The following is a 20,105-nucleotide window of genomic DNA, read 5'->3' as shown; positions in this document are numbered from 1 at the left end:
TCATCCAGTATTTCTTAAATAGTTTGTATCTTCAATGATTATGACAGTTCCTCTGTTATACAAATTTTGTGAACTTTTTGTTTTGTTTTTGTTTTTTTTCAGTATGTTTGGGACTTCTGTTGTTCTTGTTACTGACTTCTAATTGAATTTTTAGGTGTTACCCTTTTTTTCCCCTTTGGAGTCACAAACGGAAGTCAAAAGTTCTGTAAATGTTGCTACAGTATGTAGTAGAATGATTTTCCAAATTTACTCAGACATGAGAACCATGTGATACATTTTTTAAAATACAGGTTCTGATTTAGTGAATCTGTGAGGCTTGAAGCACCTGGTTTTTGTTTGGTTTGGTGTGTGTGTTTTTTGTTTTTAAACACGTTTCCCCATTCCCCATAGCACTTTTAGTTAAATTTGGGGGTCACTTCTAGAATTGTTAGTTATATGAAGAAGAGACTTGAGGGCAGTAAATCTTTTTTTAATTTTTATTTGTATTGGAGTATAGTTGATTTACAATGTTGTGTTCGTTTCAGATGTACAGCAAAGTGAATCAGTTGCACATATACATGTATTTATATCCGTTCTTTTTCAGATTCTTTTCTCGTTTAGGTTATTACCGAAAATTGAGTAGAGTTCCCTTTGTAAAAAATTACAGTAGGCAGTTTTTTTTCTTTTTTAAGCATGAGCCTCTGCCTGAAAAATAAATCTTTCATCTTCCCACTTCTCTGCATCTCACACATTTGGGCAAGATTTGGTGGAGAAATTAACCAAAGATCTCGAGACTACCATATTGTGAATGTTGTGTGGGTATACTTTAGCTCTTAAAGATCTGTACTTTAGAACAGATAAACCTTCCTTCGGTGTTTTGCTGAAGAACAGAATTTGTTAATATGGTGATTTCATCCGGAAATTCATTAATGAAGCTTGGCAGAATAATTTATTCAGTCATCAAAACCTAGAGGATTGCAGAAGGACAAATCAGTTCTGTTTCTCTTTGTGTTGGTAATTTAAGATGGGAGATTTGGGGTAGGAAGATAAGAGTTCTTTGAAGCAGCAGAGCTAAGACCAGGAAAATTTCTGATTTCTCTGGGATTTTGAAATGCATTAAAACTAAGGGAATTCAGGAATTCCCTGGTGATCCAGTGGTTAGGACTCTGTTTGCACTTCGTGGGGTATGAATTTGAGCCCTGTTTGAGGAGCTAAGATACCACATGCCCCTTGGCATGGCCAAAAAAAAAAAAACACCCAAGTGAATTCAATTTAATGTTTGTTTTAAATTTGGGATCTAATTTTGAAGTGATTGTTTATATCTTGCTGTTTGGTATTTTTTCTGAGGAACCTTTAAACTAATGTTAAGATTTGGGACCTCTCTTGTGGTCCACTGGTTAAGGCTCCACACTCCCAATGTAGGGGACAAGGGTTCGACCCCTGGTTGGGGAACTAAGATCCCACGTGGCAAAAAAAGAAAAATAAATTAAAATTTGCTTGTACCTGTATAAAATATAAATACAATTTATTATGTTTAACATTAGTTTTTAAGTCTTATTTTTCAAGTTCTCAAAAGGCCATTCAGTTCAACTTGTTAAGGATTAGCAGAAGTTAATGGATTGACAAGCATTTAGCTATTTTGCAGATTGGCTAGTGGCACTTAAAACTGCAGCCATTTATCCACAGTGAAGGTTTTAGCACTGCATCTTTGTGTGTCAACTGAAAAGCCAGAGTTCCCCCTCTGTGCCTTTCAGTGTTCTAAAACTGACAGGTTAGTAAGGGACAAAGAACATGTATTATACAGGGGAAGTAGAATCAATATTGTTAAATCATCCAGTATGCTTATTAATGATAGCAGAAATGATTTTTATAGTAGTACAGTGTTTGGCTATGTTTTTAATAAATTTGATTTATAAGCTCATTATAATTGAGTAGAATTGCTGTTCACATTTTCAGCTAGCTGCCTCTTTCCCTTTCCACCTCACGCTTAAAATATAAGAAGATGGAATTGAAGTTATTGGGCCTCATATATAGGGATAGTTGGCAAGCGTTGTTTCTGTAGCAGTAAAATGACATTATGCCTTTCCTCCATTTTCTTCTGAAAGCTGCAGCGTGGGGAAGCAACAAAAGTTGGAAATAACTATCTTTGGAATTTCTTGATATACAGAATTTTCTAATCTGCTATGATGTTTTTATCAGGTTTGTGCTTTGTGAAACTCTTGACTGCAAATGGATAATGTTGCTGTTATTCATCAGGAAAGCTGAAATAATTGATTTTGTTAATTTTATTGCCCATACTTGTTTTCACTTCCTCTGAATGTGAGGCAGATTCTTTAAAGTGAATGTTATTAAAAGCTACCTTATTATTTTAGTAGAACAACTAGAATAATTAATTTGAGAATTTAGGCTTAAAGAGATTATAATTACATATTAGAAACATTAATAATAAGGGACAAAGATAAATATTATACATGGTATTGCCTGATAAACAGTAAAGTTTAAATATACTAGTTTATTACATGTTAACTTTTCTTCCCAAAGTTATTTTATTTTGTGACTCTTAAGAGCATAAAATAATTCCTTGTAATAAAGGTTTTAAGGACTGTTAATCTATAGATGACACAAACTTTTTAAAAATATTTGAACAATTCTGTTTTCTAACTGACCAGGTTTCACTGGTACATGCTATCTTGCTTCAAAGAGGTTGACTTTTGTTTTTCCCATATAATGATACATACTGAGATTGGAAATAGTAATTCTAGGTTAATGTAAGTTTGCCTAAGCACTCTATATTTTATAGATGCTTAATAATTTTAACTATTTTAGTCCTTTGAATAATTCAAATGAAAATCTGTATGTGGGTTTTTATTTTCCAGACATCCATTTAATACTTCTTTCTGTTAAAGTGAAACCATATCTTAAAACGGCAGTTTGTATACTATGGTTATTATTTATGCTTGTACTTTTAGAAAATTTGCAGTGTAGCCAATAGGGAAACTATTATGCAAAGCTGATTTGTAAACTTCAAAAGGATAATAAAGGAAGATGTTGAGTTATTAAGCTGTATTAACTGATGTTTTGGGGAGTTCAGTAGTAATACAAGGTGATTGATGGCTGGTTTTTCTTTAAACTGTTCTTTAAATTTGTAGATAACTGAAGGAAAGTTCATTTTAATTTTTTTTCTGAAATGTATTAAAATTAACAAATTTTTTAAATGTTATTTTAAAGAAGCAAATATTCATATAAGATAATTTCAGTCATTAAGGAATAAGAATACATAACAACTTGTTTTTACAAATTTAGAGCTTGGTATATTTAGAACTTTGGATATTAAATTGTTTTTTTTATTGGTTTTTTATTTGAATATAAGACTATTGCTGTGGGTTTTTCTTTTTTTCCAATTAATAGATTTTTTTTTAGCAACAATTTAAGGTTTACAGAATGAAATGATGTTTTTACATTAAGAAATGCCAGAAAATTAGGATAAAAGTAGAAAAAAGCAAAAGTTAATAATTTAATTGTAATATTGTTTCACAGAGTCTTGATTTGGAGTACAGTACAGGAAGATGTGGATTTAAATTCTATCTTGAGTAATTTTTCCATTTTCAAAAATTAAAATGCTTGTTTATTTCTGGGCCAATTCAAATTTGCCTATCTCCTTTAAACTGCAAAAGACAAATTGGGTCATGGTATGGCCAAAAAAAAGTAAAAGTGAAAAATTGCAGTGAATATGTTTTATACTAGCTGAATGAAATTTCTTCAGAATACTTTTCTGATATTATGGATAATGTTAGGGCTAATTAGAATGTCTTTTCCACATTAACAAGCATATTGACTAAACTTGTCTTGTTTTCTGGACGTTGGCTCTGGATTTCTTTTAGAGCAGGCGTTTGTGACTGGTGAGTTACTCAGCAGTGTACTTACGCAGTGACCATCACTGTCCTTACTCTTTCTATTTGCCTTGATCATTCTTTGTCTTTCTTCATTGGTTCCTGATTATTCCACCTCTTGAACGTTGGTGTTGCAGTGTTTCATCCTCAGTATCATTCTGCCTTGTTTTTTGGATTCAGTCATCTCATATATGCTGACGGTTCATAAGTTGTTGTTCAACCAGTAGTTCTTGACCATTTGCTGTGTTTGGTTCTGGGAACACCAGTGGAGAAAGGAAGAAAAAATAAGAAACCTGCACTTAAAGAGCACATTGCAGTGTAAGAGATGCCCCAGAGTTTTGTGGGAGTGGGGGAGGGGCATTGTCATAATATACTTCTAATATTAGCTGAGTCTGGGAGAGGGAGAAGTCAGGGGGTGATTGGTTGTTTCCTAGGAAAGGTGGTGGAAATATTTGGAAGAAAGGAATGTCATAAAAGAGCATGATACCTTTTGGAAAACCACAGACATTTGATGCAGAAGAGGAGATGTATGTGGATATAGCAGGGTTATGAATCTGGAAAAGTGGTAAACGGGCTGTGTTAAAGACTTTGCTCTAATTCTGAAAGCACTTTAAAAATATGGATAACATAGGGCACAGGTTTGGGAAAAGAGTGAAAAGAGGGTAGGGTGGGATCAACACTTAAGTCAAGGAGACTAGTTGGGTTTTTGCATGATTGAATTGATGAGTCTAACCTATTCTTTCTAAGTCTTGCCATTTCTTATTTTACAGCTTCATAGCTGCTTTTTCTACCTGTATGTTGAATGCTAAAGCCATATTTTGAAAAAGTTCAAACTTTTACTGAATTCTAGAACCATCTTGCTCCCAATCATTTAGCATTCCTATAGCAATGGTTTTCATAGTTTACCTGAGGCCACATGACAGGCTCCCTGAAGCTCTCTTGAGACCCACAAGGTTAAAACTGTTTCCATTATAATAGAAAGACTTTATTTGTCTAGTTCACTTATTCTCTCATGAGTCTATAGTGAAGTTTTCTAGAGGGGACACAATGTGCAAATCACGACCAACTGGATGCAGAAGTGGTTGTGAGAATCCACCTGCCTTCTGTTAAGCCAGATGTTAAAGGGATTTGCAAAAATATAAAACAGTGCATGCTTTTGTTTTCTTTTTTTAGGAAATAGTAATTTTTTTCAAAAAAAGAACTTTTAATATATAAAGAATTTTCCTAATGATTTAATAAATATTTAAAACAATTTTTTAGTTTTCTAGCATGGTAAATATCTATAGGTGTAACCCACATAAATGAAAGATTTTTAGTGTTCCAAATTTTTAAAATTGTAAAGGGGTCTTGAACCAAAAAGTTCAAGAATGGCTGTCCTATAGTAATAAACCTACCAACAACAACAAAAACCTAATTAAACTCGTTCTTTCACACATACTTCCCAGATTTAATTTTTCTCTATTTCGTATCTTTGTAAATGATACCACTCTCTACTCAAATTCCAGGCCAGAAACCTGGGGTTCATCTAACTTTTTTACCTAAATAGTAATCACTAATGTTTATTGAATACTAACCATGTGCCAGATACTGTTTTTATTAATAATTCTTTACATCCATTATTGTGTTAAACCCTCACAAAACCCTATAGGTATAGGTATTAATATTTAACTTTATTTTACAGATGAAGAAAAGGTACAGAGGGAATAGATACCTTGCCCATGGTCATGTAGCTACCAAGTTTCAGAGCCAAAATTTGAATCTAGCCAGTCTTTTGAACCTGTACTTACTTCTTTGTTCTGTAATAGTTTATGTAGGATAGATACATGTTTCTTGAGGACTTTATTTACACACACACTCTCTGTGAAGTCATCTGGGCCAGGTGCTTCTTAGAGAGGTAAATCTTTCAGGACCTTTTAATGTCTTCTGCCGTTATTATACCGTAGGATCTTCTACTCCTCTGTGAGCTCATTTTGGGAAACTATATTTGTAGAGCAGAGACTGGAAAACTATATCCTGCTGGCCAAATCTGGCCCACTGCCTGCTTCTTTATGTGAAGTTGTGTTGGAACACAATCATATCCATTCATTTACGTGCTGTCTGTAGCTGGTTTTTGTGCTACAGCAGCGAGTTGAGTAGTTGTAACAGAGATTGTATGGCCTGGAAAGCCTAAAATGTTTACTATCTGGCCCTCTACAGAAAAGGTTTGCCAAGCCATTAGCTGGGTTTTCTGTTTTATTGGTATGTATTACACATAGGATCTTGTCTTTACAGACTCTCTACATATGAAGTTATGTGTTTTCCCCCCAGTACTATTTATATTTCTTCTTTTATTTCCCCCATTGTTTGAGATTACTAAAATTTTGTCTGATGTATTAGTAATAGTGTTAATGTTGGTATTCGATCTTATGCTGTGCCCTACAACAATTTGAATAGCATTTGATTTAGAGAGATGTTTTGTAACAGTGTGCTAGCTTTTTAAAAAATGAAGTATGCATGGTAGTTTTGCTCAAACTGTCTGATCCTGATGGATGATTTAATAATTTCTTCATTTCTTTTGTGATAATTAGTCTATTTTTTCTGCCTCTTCTGGAATCTTGTGGTAAATAATTCCCTCCTCCAGTTTTTCTAATTATTTATAAGTTGAACCCAAAGAAATATCTTAATTTTAGAAATCATCTCATTTTTTACATTTTTTAAAAATTAGGTTAACTGTTTACTTCTCTCTTAGAATCATGCCTTGGATTTATTGGATCACTGTTTTGCATTTCAAAAAAATTGAATCAACAGTGTAAAATATTTCAGATCAAAATGTAAAATTATAGCATATATTGTTTATAGTCTTTTAAAACTATTTGTGTCATATATTTAAATCTTTTTTTCCTTATTGATTCACATTTAAAATCATTGGTTTCTGTTTTTATCTTTACTGATTTCTTACCTATTTTTTCTGTTGGATTTTTAACTTGAGTTGGTTTCTTCACATTCTCATTCCCTGGTTTAGTCATGTCTTAAAATTTATTGTGTGTATTGTTTTCATGATTTTTTTTTTGATAGCTCTAGAGTCCTGGTATTTATTTCCTCTTCAACTCAAGATTTATTTGAATAAGGCAGTTTTACTTGCTAGTTTTTCTAATGTGATTACATTGTAGTCCAGGAATATCATCTGTATTATTCCTACTTTTTGTAATTCATTGATATTTTCTTTAGTGCTGAATGGTATGCACTTCCTGACTATTTCATGAGTAATTGTCAAAAAAGGTGTTACCTGATTTCAAGGTTTTGGGTTTTTTTTTTTTTTTCCAGTTTTTCTTTTCTGTGTCCACTTGGTTTACATATTTTGATACTAAGATTTGGTATATAAAGGTTCTTACCTGGTTGTTTCTTTTTTAGTTGGTTTCTTTATCAAAATGCAAAGTCTTTATAATGCGTTCTCTTTGAATTTTAAAAGTCTGCTTTCATCTAAATTTTGTTAGCATTTCTTGTTAGTGTATCTGTCTCTGTACTTTTTTCCACCAGTTTTCCTGAATTGTTTTGTTTCAGGAGTGATTTTTGCAAAGTGTATTCCTTAAGTTTGTTTTTTCTTTTCTTAGCCCTTTTTATGGTCTTTATTAACTAATTTAACCATTCACATTTTTATTGTGATTACAGATATTTTGAGGCTTATGCTTGGCATTTCATTTTGTATTTCATGTTAAGCACAATTTTAAAACAATTCTCTTTATTGCATTTTCTGTGTCTGTTGAATGGTTTTGTCATTTTTCCCTCTTCTGGTGGTTTAGATATTTACTGACATAATTAACCTAAACTTTACATGTAGACAGTAGCCAGAATTGCTCATACTTATTTCTGTTACCCAGCAGCCCCGCCCGTATCCTGGCACACCTGCATGCACTGTTAGCTCCTTTTTTCTTTGCTACGACATCCCACGTTTACATCTGAGACTTTACTTCAGATTATTTAGTTTTATAATCAGTAGTTACGTCTCACTGTTTTTTGCTGGCGTCACTGAAGTTTTCTAGTCCTAGAGACTAGTATCTATCATATTTCAGCCTCTTTTTCTCTGTGGCACTTTATTGATGAAAAATACAGGAGTTCTTTGAATTTTTGAGGTAAGTGTGGGGTTGCTGGGTGACCAGTGTAATACTGCTTCTGAATTCCTACTCACTTCTACAGTAGCGTTAGGGTTCTTGTACGTGTCTCCATGTAAGTTATCTTCCTACTTTCTTGAATGTACTAAAGAACACTTTCCTGTTGCTATCTGACATAAATAACATCTTGTTTGGGTATTAAATTGTTGTCAGTCTTTTCCCTTTAGGAATAAAGTGGTGGACAAACTTACTTTTTAGCAGTGGGTAACTATAAAACTTTAAGGTTACATTCAATTGCCAGATACCATACTGAGCTCAATACTAGGCATGTGAAAGCAGAGTTAAGAGTTTTTATGTGCCTTATAATATCATAGTTAACATATATTTGATCCTCTTGGTTTCAGATATATTTTAGAATATTCTGGTTCCTTATTTTCCTCACAACAAAGGAATATACATTACTGTTACATTCTAAGAGCATTAACTTGTCTAGGAGGCAAAATTTTCATACATAAAGTAATTAGACCTAGAATACACTGGGCCCAAGTTATTAATAAGAGGCTTTTCAGTCGTCAAGAATAGAAGGACTTTGAAGCAGTAGTTGGAATATTTGTAATCTAAGGAATTCCTCCTGAACTACAATTTTTTTTTGTATTACTTTAGAAAAGTCAAAGTCAGATTTTTAAAAAATAAGAGGTCAAGATCATATATTAGTGTCAGTAATATAAACTAAATCCTCCAGCTGTTCAGAGAAAGAAGACAATAATGAGGCTAGACCATTGAATGAGAGGCGGCTGTAGATCTGAGGGCTTGTAAGAGGAAGTTGAGTGACTTGGAAACAATCTAGGTAATCAGTACTTTATCACAGAGTCATATACATTGTAGGTGTTTGATGAATATTTCTTTTTTGGGGCTGCAGTAATGGCTTCTGTTTACTGAGTGTTTACATTGTGCTGGGTATTAGACCAACGCTGTCTATATCATATAGACAAGGAAAAAGATACAGAAATAACCTAGCTCGTGAGTGGCGGGGCTGTTTTAGTTTCAGGCCTGGTGCTCTTGAAGAGTTTTCTGTGTCCTCAGCAATCACATGGAGATGAATCACTGTTTATTTGACAGTGGCATCTGCGAAGCTGATTAAATTGCTACAAAAGAGTAAAGTGGTATTGTGCCAATCATTTAAAAATAGACACTATGTATAGGCATTTTATTGCAGATTTGGTTCCAGGCCACCGCGATAAAGTAAATATTGCAATAAAGCAAGTCACGAATCTTTTGGTTTCCCAGTGCATATAAAAGTTATGCTTACTCTGTCCTGTAGTCTAAGATATTTAATAGTATTATGTCTTTAAAAAGTGTACATACCTTAATTTTAAAATAATTTATTGCTTTAAAAATGCTAATCATTAGCTGAGCTATTGTGGGTCCCAATCTTTTTGCAGCAGTAATATCAAAGATCACTGATCGTAGTTCACCATAATAAATATAATGAAAAAGTTGGAAATACTGTGAGAATGACCAAAAGGTGAAACAGACTGACAAAGTGAGCAGATGCTGTTGGGGAAAAAATGCTGCCAGTAGACTTGCTTGATGCAGGGTTGCCACACACTTTTCGTACAAACATGCAATATCTTCAAAGTGTGATAAAGCAAAGCACAGTAAACCAGAGTATGCTGCCTAGCCTTATGTTTGGTGCTCTGTAACCACTATTAACATACTCAACCTTAGGATAGCTCTGTGAGGAATAGGTGTTACCCTGTTTCACAGAGGAGACCACAGGCTCAGGTTTATACAGCTTGTCCAGGGACATAGAGCTTTTTAAAGGCATCGCTGGGATTGAAACCTGGGTCTATCTGGCACCGACAGTTCATAGACCGTATAGACGGTGCTGCCTCTCTGTAGTTTTAGAGATTGGGTATAGCTTCCCTGGTTTAGAGTATTTCCACCAGTTAACGTATTTAATCTCTTTTAGGAGTCCAGAAATTCACTGTAGTTTCCAACTGTTTGTACCATACACAGATTGTGTTTCTCTGATTTGCTTAAGCCAGCATATTCAAATTATTTCTCTAGTTTAGGTTAGTCTCACAGATCTCATCGTATGATCTTTGTATTTTGTCCCCCTTCTGAATTTTTCTTATTTGATTCAGATTTTACATTTTAACAACAAAAAACAATGTTAACCTTGTCTAGCAGGATTATTTTTTGCCCTTACTCTTGTGTTGTCTTTCAAAGATGAAAACTAGGGATCAAACGCACTAAGAATGAGGCAAATTCAGAACAGTCACCCGGGACTTGAGGATTCTTTAGGGACTACCAAAACTTTGTCAACTTTGTTCTTTTAGTTACTGTGAGTTACAGAGTTGTATGATCAGTGCTTGTTTTCTAATCAGAGATAACAAGGGAAAGAGGTGGTGAGCTGAGCTGTCATCCAGGACGGGGAATGCTGATAGCTGTCCATTCCTTTATCGGATAGGTAGTTAGCTGAAGTAAAAAGCTGATGCTTGGCAGTGATCCTTCCCAAGAAAACTTGAGCCCGTGAATGAGGATACCCCTGCACACATAAAGAGTCTATTCCTTTAGGATTGTTTTCCTTGGGGCCTTTTTGCTTAGATGGCTTGCAATAGAGGTACACTTTACTGGCTAATCTTTTCCACCCCTTTTCTTTTGTTGGGATTAGTGCCAGAACAGATAAAGCCCAGTGTAAGCCAGCCTCAGCCTGCCAACTCTAATAACGGCACTTCCACAGCAACCAGCACTAATAATAATGCCAAGCGAGCCACAGCCAACAATCAGCAGCAGCAGCAGCAGCAGCCGCAACCGCAGCAGCAGCAACCGCAGCAGCCGCAGCAGCCGCAGCCGCCACCACAGGCCTTGCCTCGGTATCCCCGGGAAGTACCACCTCGATTTCGCCACCAGGAACATAAGCAGCTTCTAAAGAGGGGTCAGCATTTTCCCGTCATAGCAGCAAACCTGGGATCTGCTGTTAAAGTGTTAAGCAGCCAGTCAGAAAGCAGTGCTTTAACAAATCAACAGCCACAAAATAACGGAGAGGTGCAGATCAGCAAAAACCAGTCAGGTGAGAGAAGGCATTTCTTACGAGACTCCAACTATCATCGTTAGCAGTGTAGCAAGTTTATAAATTCATGCCTATTTGGTGATGTATTTGTATTCATCCGTATCTGGGTTGTAAAGTAAGAATTCTATGCAGGAACTTGTGAGTGGGGAATCTTAAAGTGTTTCCTGTAAGTTAACTATCACTCTCCCTTCAGATCTTAACCCATTTTAGTAAACAGCTTATGTATATATATAGCTATAGAGCTAAAGTTATATGCTAACCAGTTGTGCGTATTAACTGCATTTAATCCTCAACAGCCTTGTTAGGTATCAGCTGTTCTTAGCTCTGCTTTTCAGTAGAGGAAACTGAGGCACCAAGACAAAAATGACTTGAGATCGGTTACCACGTGCTGTAAAAAAAGACCACCACCCACGAAAGTTCTGTTCAGAGCACATGCAATCGGTTATTATCCCAGAATGGCTTTTCTCAGCTCATTAATGATTGTGAGGCAGAAAATAAGTTCAGTATGTGATTACAGTTTTCTCAGAGTCCAGTTTATTTCCCTGTGTTGTGGCGGTTGGTTTGTCCATTCATTTATTGAACTATTTTGATGCTTTTATCCCAAGCCATGTAGAGAATTGAGGATAATCAAGATTCCCACACAGGAAAGCAGTAGCAGACCAGTAACCAGCCCGAGTCTGTGGAGCCAGATGGACCTGGTGTTTTAAGTCCTGGCTCCACAGTGTACCAGCGTGCGACCTTGGCAGGTCACTTAATTGCTCCGTGTGTCCGAGTCTCATCTGAGAAGCCTTTCCTAACTGTCCCAGGTGGACTTACTCATTTTCTGCCTCTGTGCTCTCTTCCGTACCAGGAACTGCTCTGTACTTTATCATCCAGTATTTCACAGCTAATCAGTAGCAGAGCCTGCACTCACACTGAGATCTGTACAGACTCCAAAGCTGTGCACGTAGCAACCATGCCGTGCTTTGGCAGCCTACTGGATGTGATAGGTGAGGAGGCAGAGGGCACACATGATATTCTGGCATAGGTAATTGGAGAAGCAAGTCATTGGAAAGGATGCAAACTTAAATCATCAGCCTGAGTCAATACTTACCCCTACACGCCTATCACTGTGTAAGCTTGGCCAGATGACTTATCAGACCGTCCTTGCTAATCTGTGAAGTGTAGTGCCCAGTCTATAAGGTTGCCTTGAGGATTATGCTATGTGACATGTTAAAGCAGCTAGTTTAGGGTCAGATATTTGGGCACTGAGTGAATTATTTTCCCTGAGACTTTTCTAGAAGGACCTGTGCTTTTCAGGAGGAAGAGTCTGGTTGAGACATGTTACATCTAATGCCAAGCAGTGAATAATTTGGTTTGAAGTTCCTCTAGGAAGTCAGCTTGGAAGCAGTTGTATTGAGTCATCAGCATCATTGTAGTTAAGACTTTGGAGAGGTTATATATGCAGCAAATTCTTGAGTACCTACTGCAAGCTAAGCAATGGTGGCATATTTAACAAACAGGAAAGTGGGATAGTAACTTTAGGAAATACATGTTGAATATGCTTTTTCAATTGGGGACATGAAAGAGCAAAGCTGTTTTTGAAATGGAAACAATGGGAGTTCAAGAATTTTCTCAAAGATCGGTATGGGTCAAAAAACCCAAATGTGTTATGGGTATACATTCAGGTGAAAAGAAGCCTAAGATGTGGACATAGGAAGAAGTCTTCAAAAAAACAAAGGGCTGAGAAGGAAAGATAGCCCGCCTGTTTCTAAAACAAGTTCACAAAGGTGGACAGTATTAATGTGGAGGCTAAGATGGAAACAAGACGGGTACAGCAGTCTGACTAAAATTTAGAATTAAATCCCCAGAGAATGCAGAAGAAGATGCAAGCAAAGCATTCTTCAAGAGAAGCAGACTTGTGCTTTTGTCTTTTTCTAAACATTTGTGAATCCCCTTTTACCAGCATAGTTTCATATTTATGTTAAAATATCTTTGTAGGTGCTACTAGAAATGATAATAGAAACCTAGTGGAGCCTTGGGTATCTGTTTATTAGAGAGGACTTCTTAGATCAGTCCTGGCTCCTGAAGGGCTAATAATAATTAATAGTGACAGCAATAATATAGTGACTAACCCTTATGGGGTGCTTATGACCCACACAGTGTTTTAACATGTTTAATTTTCATTTTACAGATTAGAAAATAGCCTAGTGATCAGTGAAGAGCAGTGTACTGGACAGTATAAACAGCATGAACGATAGCCCAGAAACCTGATGATTGCGTAGTGTGAAACTGTATGTAGTTCAGAAATGTGGGGGCACATCCTTGACTGTCTTTGTCTATTTGTATTTGACTTGTTTACTTTTCTAACCAGAGAGAGGTGATGGAGTAGATTTGACATTTAAATTGATACATACAGTAGCACGCAGAAATTTACTTGAAAGTTTTCATAGTGAAGGTGAGGAGTGCTGGATACACTTGCCTTGGCTTCACAGAATGCATTTCTCATTTATTCACTGCAGTGAAGAGGAGGGCTAGTGCCTAGTCTAAATTAGCGGTCACACAACTAAATCTTTCATAGGCTAGCAGGTAAGTAGAGTGAAGGATGAAAAGAAGTCATGGGAACTGTGGTAAAGGTATGAATTTTAAGTTTCTTTTGAACCGCACAGCTCTGCAGGTGGAGTTGCCAGTTTGTGGCTGTGCCGCACGCATGTAGCGATGGTTGCAGTCGCCACTGTCTCTCACAGTGATTTCTTAAAGCCTTAAGGTGTAAGACCCTACTACTCCCCAAATAACCCTTGAGTTTGGGGTTACTGATGTGCTTTACCAGGGCTGGCGGCAGTGTTGCTGTTGTGAGCCAGAGTGTTCCAGGTCACACTTGATCATCAGCTGACATGACACATTCAGAAGAATTAAATAGATCAGTAAACACCCGTATACCCTCCACTCAAATCCAGCTGTTGTTAGTACATTATATGTACATACACATGCACACGTGTGCCTTATTTCACTGCGCTTCGCTTCACCTTTATTACTTCTCCAGATAATTTTTTAAAGAATAAAGTAGTGTTCTATACAACTGTGACACCACAATCACCCTTAGGCAAAAGAGGGATGTTTTCAGCAGTATCCTGTGATACGTAGTTTGTATTCAGAATTTTGCAGATGGTACCAAGAATGTGTTTTAGTTTATAGTGAGATGCAGCTTAGCACACATACACATCATTTATATAAAATATAAAGCTTGCAAAACAGCATTATGCCTTGCATATGAATGAATTCAAATATAGCATTTTGTGTGGTTACTGTTCAGTTACCCACTGTGGGAGAAACGAGATATAATCAAGAGAAGGTACACAGGAATTTTCTATTATGTTAGTAGTATATTTCCTAAGGTGAGGGGTATGTGAGTTTTTTTGTATTAATGCTATAGATTTTCCTGTGCTTCTTTCTTTCTTTTTTTTTTTTTTTTAAAGAAACTTAAAGAAATGTGAAGTATAATGGTGAATTACTAAAAATTGGGGCTGTTTTAATGAAAAACTGTTGAAGTTACCAGAAATGTTTAAAGGTTAGAATACTGTCCATCTGCCTGTGCTCAGCTGTCCTTTTAGTGCAGTAAATGTGCATCCTTGCTGTCCTGTGACTTCTTGCTATAAGCGTGTCCCATGGTCTGTAAACATATTTAAGTCTTTATAATCTTTAAAAGAAATTCCTTTAAACTCCAATTCTCTTGGGGTTATTGTAGAATTTCTCTTTACTTTCGAGTTCTTAAAAAAATAATCTATACTTGGACTCTCTAATACATTGCCTCAGTCCTCTGTCATCTGGCTTCTGCTCACTTGATTAAAATAGTTCTTGCTAAGGTCACTGATCTGAATGCCAAATTCAGACTTTTTTATTTTTAATTGTGGTTTAAAAAGCAGACTTACTCACCCATTTTTATCTTAATAAGATATCTACATTTTTTAAAATCATTGACCATGTTCTCCTTTTTAAAGCCCTTTCATTCTTTGGTTTTCCTTTGACCAGTTTTCAGACTTTATTCCCTCCCGTGGCTTTGTTTCATCTCTCTCCCCAGTTTTAGGTTTCATCTCTTCTGGATGTCTTCAGCTGCTGTTGGGCCTTCAAACTCAACATGTCCGAAATTGAACTCAATTATCTTGTCACATACTGGTTTTTCATTCTGGATCCCATTGCTCGAAAGGTTGGCCTCCCCCTTCATCCACTCACCCGTCTAGAAATCTTAAGCTCATGCTTCACTCTCCCTCTTCTTCGCGTCTCGCAGGCCTCTGGTTTGCCGTGCCCAGCTGGTTCTAAGTCCGGAACAGCTCTTGGCTCTGCCCCCTCCTCTGCGCCGCCGCCACCACTGACTGAGCTCAGGCGCGCAGCGTCTCTTCTGTAGCTGAGTCACCCCGTCGCTCCGACCAGAAGCCAGTCAGAATCCATGCACTGCATCTGGTTGTGGTGCTGCTTCTGTCTTTAACCATCTTTAACCTAGGCTCTCAGCCTGTTTTTCTGGAAGGCTGCTACACCTATTCACTTACATGTTATCTGTGGCTGCTTTCCGGCTGCTGTGGTAGAGGAGCCACCACAGAGACTATTTGGCTGGCAGAACCTAAAATATTTGTTAATTGGACCTTCACAGAAAACCTCTGCCAGCTCCTGGACTAGAGATGAGAATAACTAAGGAAAACATTTTTCACTTTCTTGCTCAAGTGCTATTTGAAATTGTGCCTCTAAAGTTCTCTCATATTCCAAATGATAACATTTCATACTTCCTTGAAATGCTGTAAGGCCTTTCTTTCTGGTGAGATTGGAAGTCTTTAAGGCAAAAAACATATGTTTGGCTATTTTGTTTGTTACATGGTACATATTTAACTTAGAAAAATGTAGAATTTTCCTGGATCTAAATTCATGAATGAATTATACAGTTCCCTTGAATTCTCACCAGTCTTTGCTTTACCCCATGTATCTTCTTTCTGAATAGGTGCTGTGTAATACACTGCTATATTCTTCTTTTTTTTTTTCCTTTTGGCCATGCCTTACGGGATCTCAGTTCCCCAACCAGGGATTGAACTCAGAGCCTCGGTAGTGAGAAAGCAGAGTCCTAACCACTGGACTGCCTGGAATTTCCTCCCACCCCACCCCCTTTTTTAAAAAATTGGAATATAGTTGGTTTACAATGTTGTGTTAGTTTCTGCTGTACAGCAGAGTGAATCAGCCACATGTATACATATCCCCTCTTCCTTGGATTTCCTTCTGATAAATGGGAAGGTGACCTAAAGGTAACCTAAAGGTCACCACAGAGCACTGAGTAGAGTTCCCTGAACTAAACAGTCAGTTCTCATTAGTTGTCTATTTTATACATAGTAATATACATATGCCAATCCCAGACCTCCCCACCCTCCCTTCCCCTCTTTGTGTCCATACGTTTGTTCTCTCCATCTGTGTCTCTATTTCTGTTTTGCAAGTAAGCATCTATACCATTTTTCTAGGTTCCGCATATCCTTTTTTTTTTTAATGTTCTTTTTGGGGTATAGTACTAGAGCTGCCCTCAGTCTTCCTATGGTAATTTTGTATGAGAGTGGGGTGCTGATTTTAGATTTCAAGTGTTTTTTCTCAGTTACATGCAGCCTTCCAAATCTTGGTTTAAATTTTGTATTTTGCAGTACACTGTGAAACTGAACTGTCCACTTTCCTCCCACCAGTACAGGGGTTTACAATCTCACTGTTCCTCACAATTTCCTGGGAAAGTGTGACTGTCATCTTCTACTTACTAATGTTGCTGTATGTTTATCTTCCAGATCATTTGTAATGGTGGATTCTGGCTTCCTTGTGTGTTAAGGAAAGTGTATTATTTGACTTCTTTCAATTCTGAAGTAGTCTCCAACTGTGAAATGTTTTAGTTGTGATCGCTGAGGAGTCCTGCACTTTTCACCCCACTCCCCATGCCCCGCCCAGCACTCCCCCCCACCGCCGCCCCGACACACTCAGATTTTTCTATCTAAGCTAAAGTGTTTTTCATAACAAAAAGTGGTCTTTGTGACTTATTGTTGGTAAATGCAGTTTTTTGAGGTAGCCTCTTAATTTATGTTTTTGGGAAAGTATCAAGTATGTTCCAGATTAAAAATGGAGTTTTAGCTAATAATTACTGATGGCATCTCTTATTTTCCTAAAATACATGGGCATACACAGCAAAAGGCAGGTGTGGACCATAAACCCCTCCAAACTAGGTCATGGCCAGATTGTGAGAAAGTTTCACTACTATTAAAGATAATAGAATTGGTTTGCAAAGTGTTTTCTGCTGTTCTCTGGGGCGTTTTGCTTTTGATGTATTCAGACATTAAAAAAGAAAAAACCCTTACCTTTCTTGTAAATAGCCAAGTTTTTTTTTTTTTAATGGATTCTTTGCTTTTATGTATACAAAATTCTCATCACAAATTCATGGTTTCATCTTTAACACTTGAATCATCTGGATTTACTTTTGATAGATCATCTCATTTAAGAAATCTTTAAAAGTATTGAATATTCCTTTTCTTTAGGTGATTTAAAATGCTAACCTTTGGCATATAACCTTAGATAATATACTTGAGTCCATTTCTGGGTTAATTTTTCTGTTCTTATGTACTCTGATAGGACAGAGCTGTTTAATGCATGATAAAAGTGGATTAATCCACTTTTACGGATTTTATTTATATGTCTTATGTGAATTTTAAAATCTTTATATCTCTTTAATCAAATTACCGACTCTTGTTAGTAAATTTTTATAATTAAACTCAGAAGGAACATTGTTATATCTTCCTATTAAGGAGCAAGTTTATATTTAATCAGGTTATCTGCTATGACCTGCAATAAAATTTAATCGAATATTTTTGTTAACTTTATTTCAAAGCTTCCTTAATACTTTTTGTGGTTCCTATAATTAGGATCCTTTTCCATCCCATTTTCTTGTTGGTTATTCTTGGTGCATAGGAAAACTGGCTTTTTACATATTAGCCCTTTTTGTTTCTTTTTTACTATCTTGACCTCATTTGGGTGTCATATTTCATCAGTTTGTGCTTCTAGCACAAACCTGAGTAACTGTATTGATAACAGATTCCTGTCTTTTCCCTGTTGTTAGGGGAATGCTGATTATGTTTCAGTGTTAAACCCCAGGTCCATTCCTTTGTTTTCAGCTTGGGTAGTTTTGTCTGTCTTTCTCAGTCTTGTTTTCTTATTCCTGTTGAATGGGAAGTGGCAAGACACACACACGCAAATAATATATCAGAAGTACTTTTGTTATAGACCATGGCTTGATTGTTTTAGATTTGGAGAAAAGTGAAAGGTTTGGGACTTGCTGATGTTCTGGATTTGCTGTTCATAGGAAAGAATCAAGGGTAAATCTTAGGTTTTAGGAAACTTACCAAGATGAAGAAAACTGGAAAAGAAGCAGGCTTGTTTTTTTCCTTTGAGAGGAGGCACCTGTGGAGGTATAATCTAGGAGTTAATAACCTTTTTGAGATATCTAAGTAGAGATTTAAAGTAAGCACATTGGTGTATGGTTTCTAATTTTGCTCTTTATGAGAGAGGTATGGTAGAATGAAGAACTTTGCAGATAGGATTGAAAATTATGATAATCATTGATACACATTAATTAGTGAAAAATAATGGCCCTCATTTGTATCTGAATCAGATACAGTTCAAAGCAATTTTAGTTAGCAATCATTTAATCCTTACAATTCTGTGAGGTAGCTACTATTACTGTTCCCACTTTATAGTTGAAGAATCCAAGGCACAGGAAGATTTGAGGGTCTTACCTGTAGTCACACAGCTGGTAAATAACAGAGCGACTTTTAAACCCAAGCAGGCTGGCTTTGAGAGTTTTACTCTGCATCACTGCACCAAACTGCCCTTCATAGAGCACTTATTTGAAGCCAGCAGTGAGCTGCATACTTTACATATGAAGCTAGGTTAACTAACAACCAGGTAGAGAAGTCCGTATGTACTGTGTATGTTCCCATCTTACTAGTTTGGTCGTACAGCTACTGCACAGACTTCAGTCTCGGTATCTCTAGAGTTCCAGTTATGTTCTCAGCCACCCCGCTTTTTTCCGTTAGGATGAATTCTGATTTTCTCACCTTATTTTCTGCAGCCCTTGAGCCTCCATTTCTTCATCTGTAAAGGGAAGGTAATGCCTACTGTAGGGTTGTTTGGAGGATTCAGGGACAGCATTCCGCATCAAGCATGTGCTCCAGGTGCTGAGTGATAGCTGCCCGCATTGCAGGCACCGTCTGTTAGTGAGACTGGTGTTTTTGTGTCCTTTATTTCCTGAGAGAAATCCTCCTCATGGGCACTGAAAGATGAAAAGCTTTCCTTGGAAGCTTTGAACTGCCAAGTACTTTTTAATTAGAGAGTGGAAGTCAGAAGCACTTAGAGAACTTCTGAGAAAATATATATATTTAATGAGTTATGTATACATTTTTGGTCTCTGTTTAGCCCCCCCCCTCCCTTTTTTTTTTAACTCGTCTTTCTAGCTCTCTTCACCTTTTGCTGCTTAGCAATTGTGCTTTGAGAAATAATGATGCATGTTGAATCTGATTTTCCATGTCAGCAATACCCTCATGGGCTTTTCTGGTTCCTCAGACAGTAAAGAATCCACCTGCAATGCAAAAGGCCTGGATTCGTCCCATGGGTTGGGAAGATCCCCTGGAGAAGGGAACAACTACCCACTCCAGTATCTTGGCCTGGAGAATTCCATGGACAGAGGAACCTGGCAAAGTTACAGTCCATGGGGCTGCAAAGAGTTGGACACAACTGAGTGTCACTTCACTATACCCTCACAATGAGTGATATTTTACTTTCTGGGCTTATAGCACCTAGTGTTTGGTTCATTAAATCTGGGACATGACTTAAGCATATGTATTACTTACAAACACTAAATCTGATTCTAATAACTACTGTAGTAAAGAACTACAATATGAACGACCCCCTCAGGACAGTCTAAATGCCCACATCTTATCTCTGAAGATTTCTGACTTAACCAGAGTTTTAAACTGAATGAGAGTGATGCATTTGGGAAAATATTATAAGCAATAAAATAACTAGATGATAATA

The 20,105-nt window shown here is 36.7% G+C and overlaps 1 protein-coding gene across 10 annotated transcripts in view; it reads left to right on the top strand.

Moving 5' to 3' along the window:
- The window catches only part of TNRC6A (trinucleotide repeat containing adaptor 6A), a 96,415-nt gene that overhangs the window by 40,258 nt on the left and 36,052 nt on the right, over nucleotides 1-20,105 (top strand). For 8 of the 10 annotated variants that reach the window (XM_044935786.2, XM_006071153.4, XM_044935784.2 and 5 more), the window contains one exon: nucleotides 10,635-11,033. The exons of the other annotated variants lie outside the window; for them this stretch is intronic. In XM_044935786.2, the coding sequence (XP_044791721.2) occupies nucleotides 10,635-11,033 (399 nt within the window). The remainder of the gene's footprint in view (nucleotides 1-10,634; nucleotides 11,034-20,105) is intronic. 10 annotated transcript variants of the gene reach the window in all.

This window comes from Bubalus bubalis, chromosome 24, assembly GCF_019923935.1.
Source record: "Bubalus bubalis isolate 160015118507 breed Murrah chromosome 24, NDDB_SH_1, whole genome shotgun sequence".
NCBI lineage: Eukaryota > Metazoa > Chordata > Mammalia > Artiodactyla > Bovidae > Bubalus > Bubalus bubalis.
Note: the sequence above shows the minus strand (reverse complement) of the source record. Positions and strands in the feature narration are given on the sequence as shown.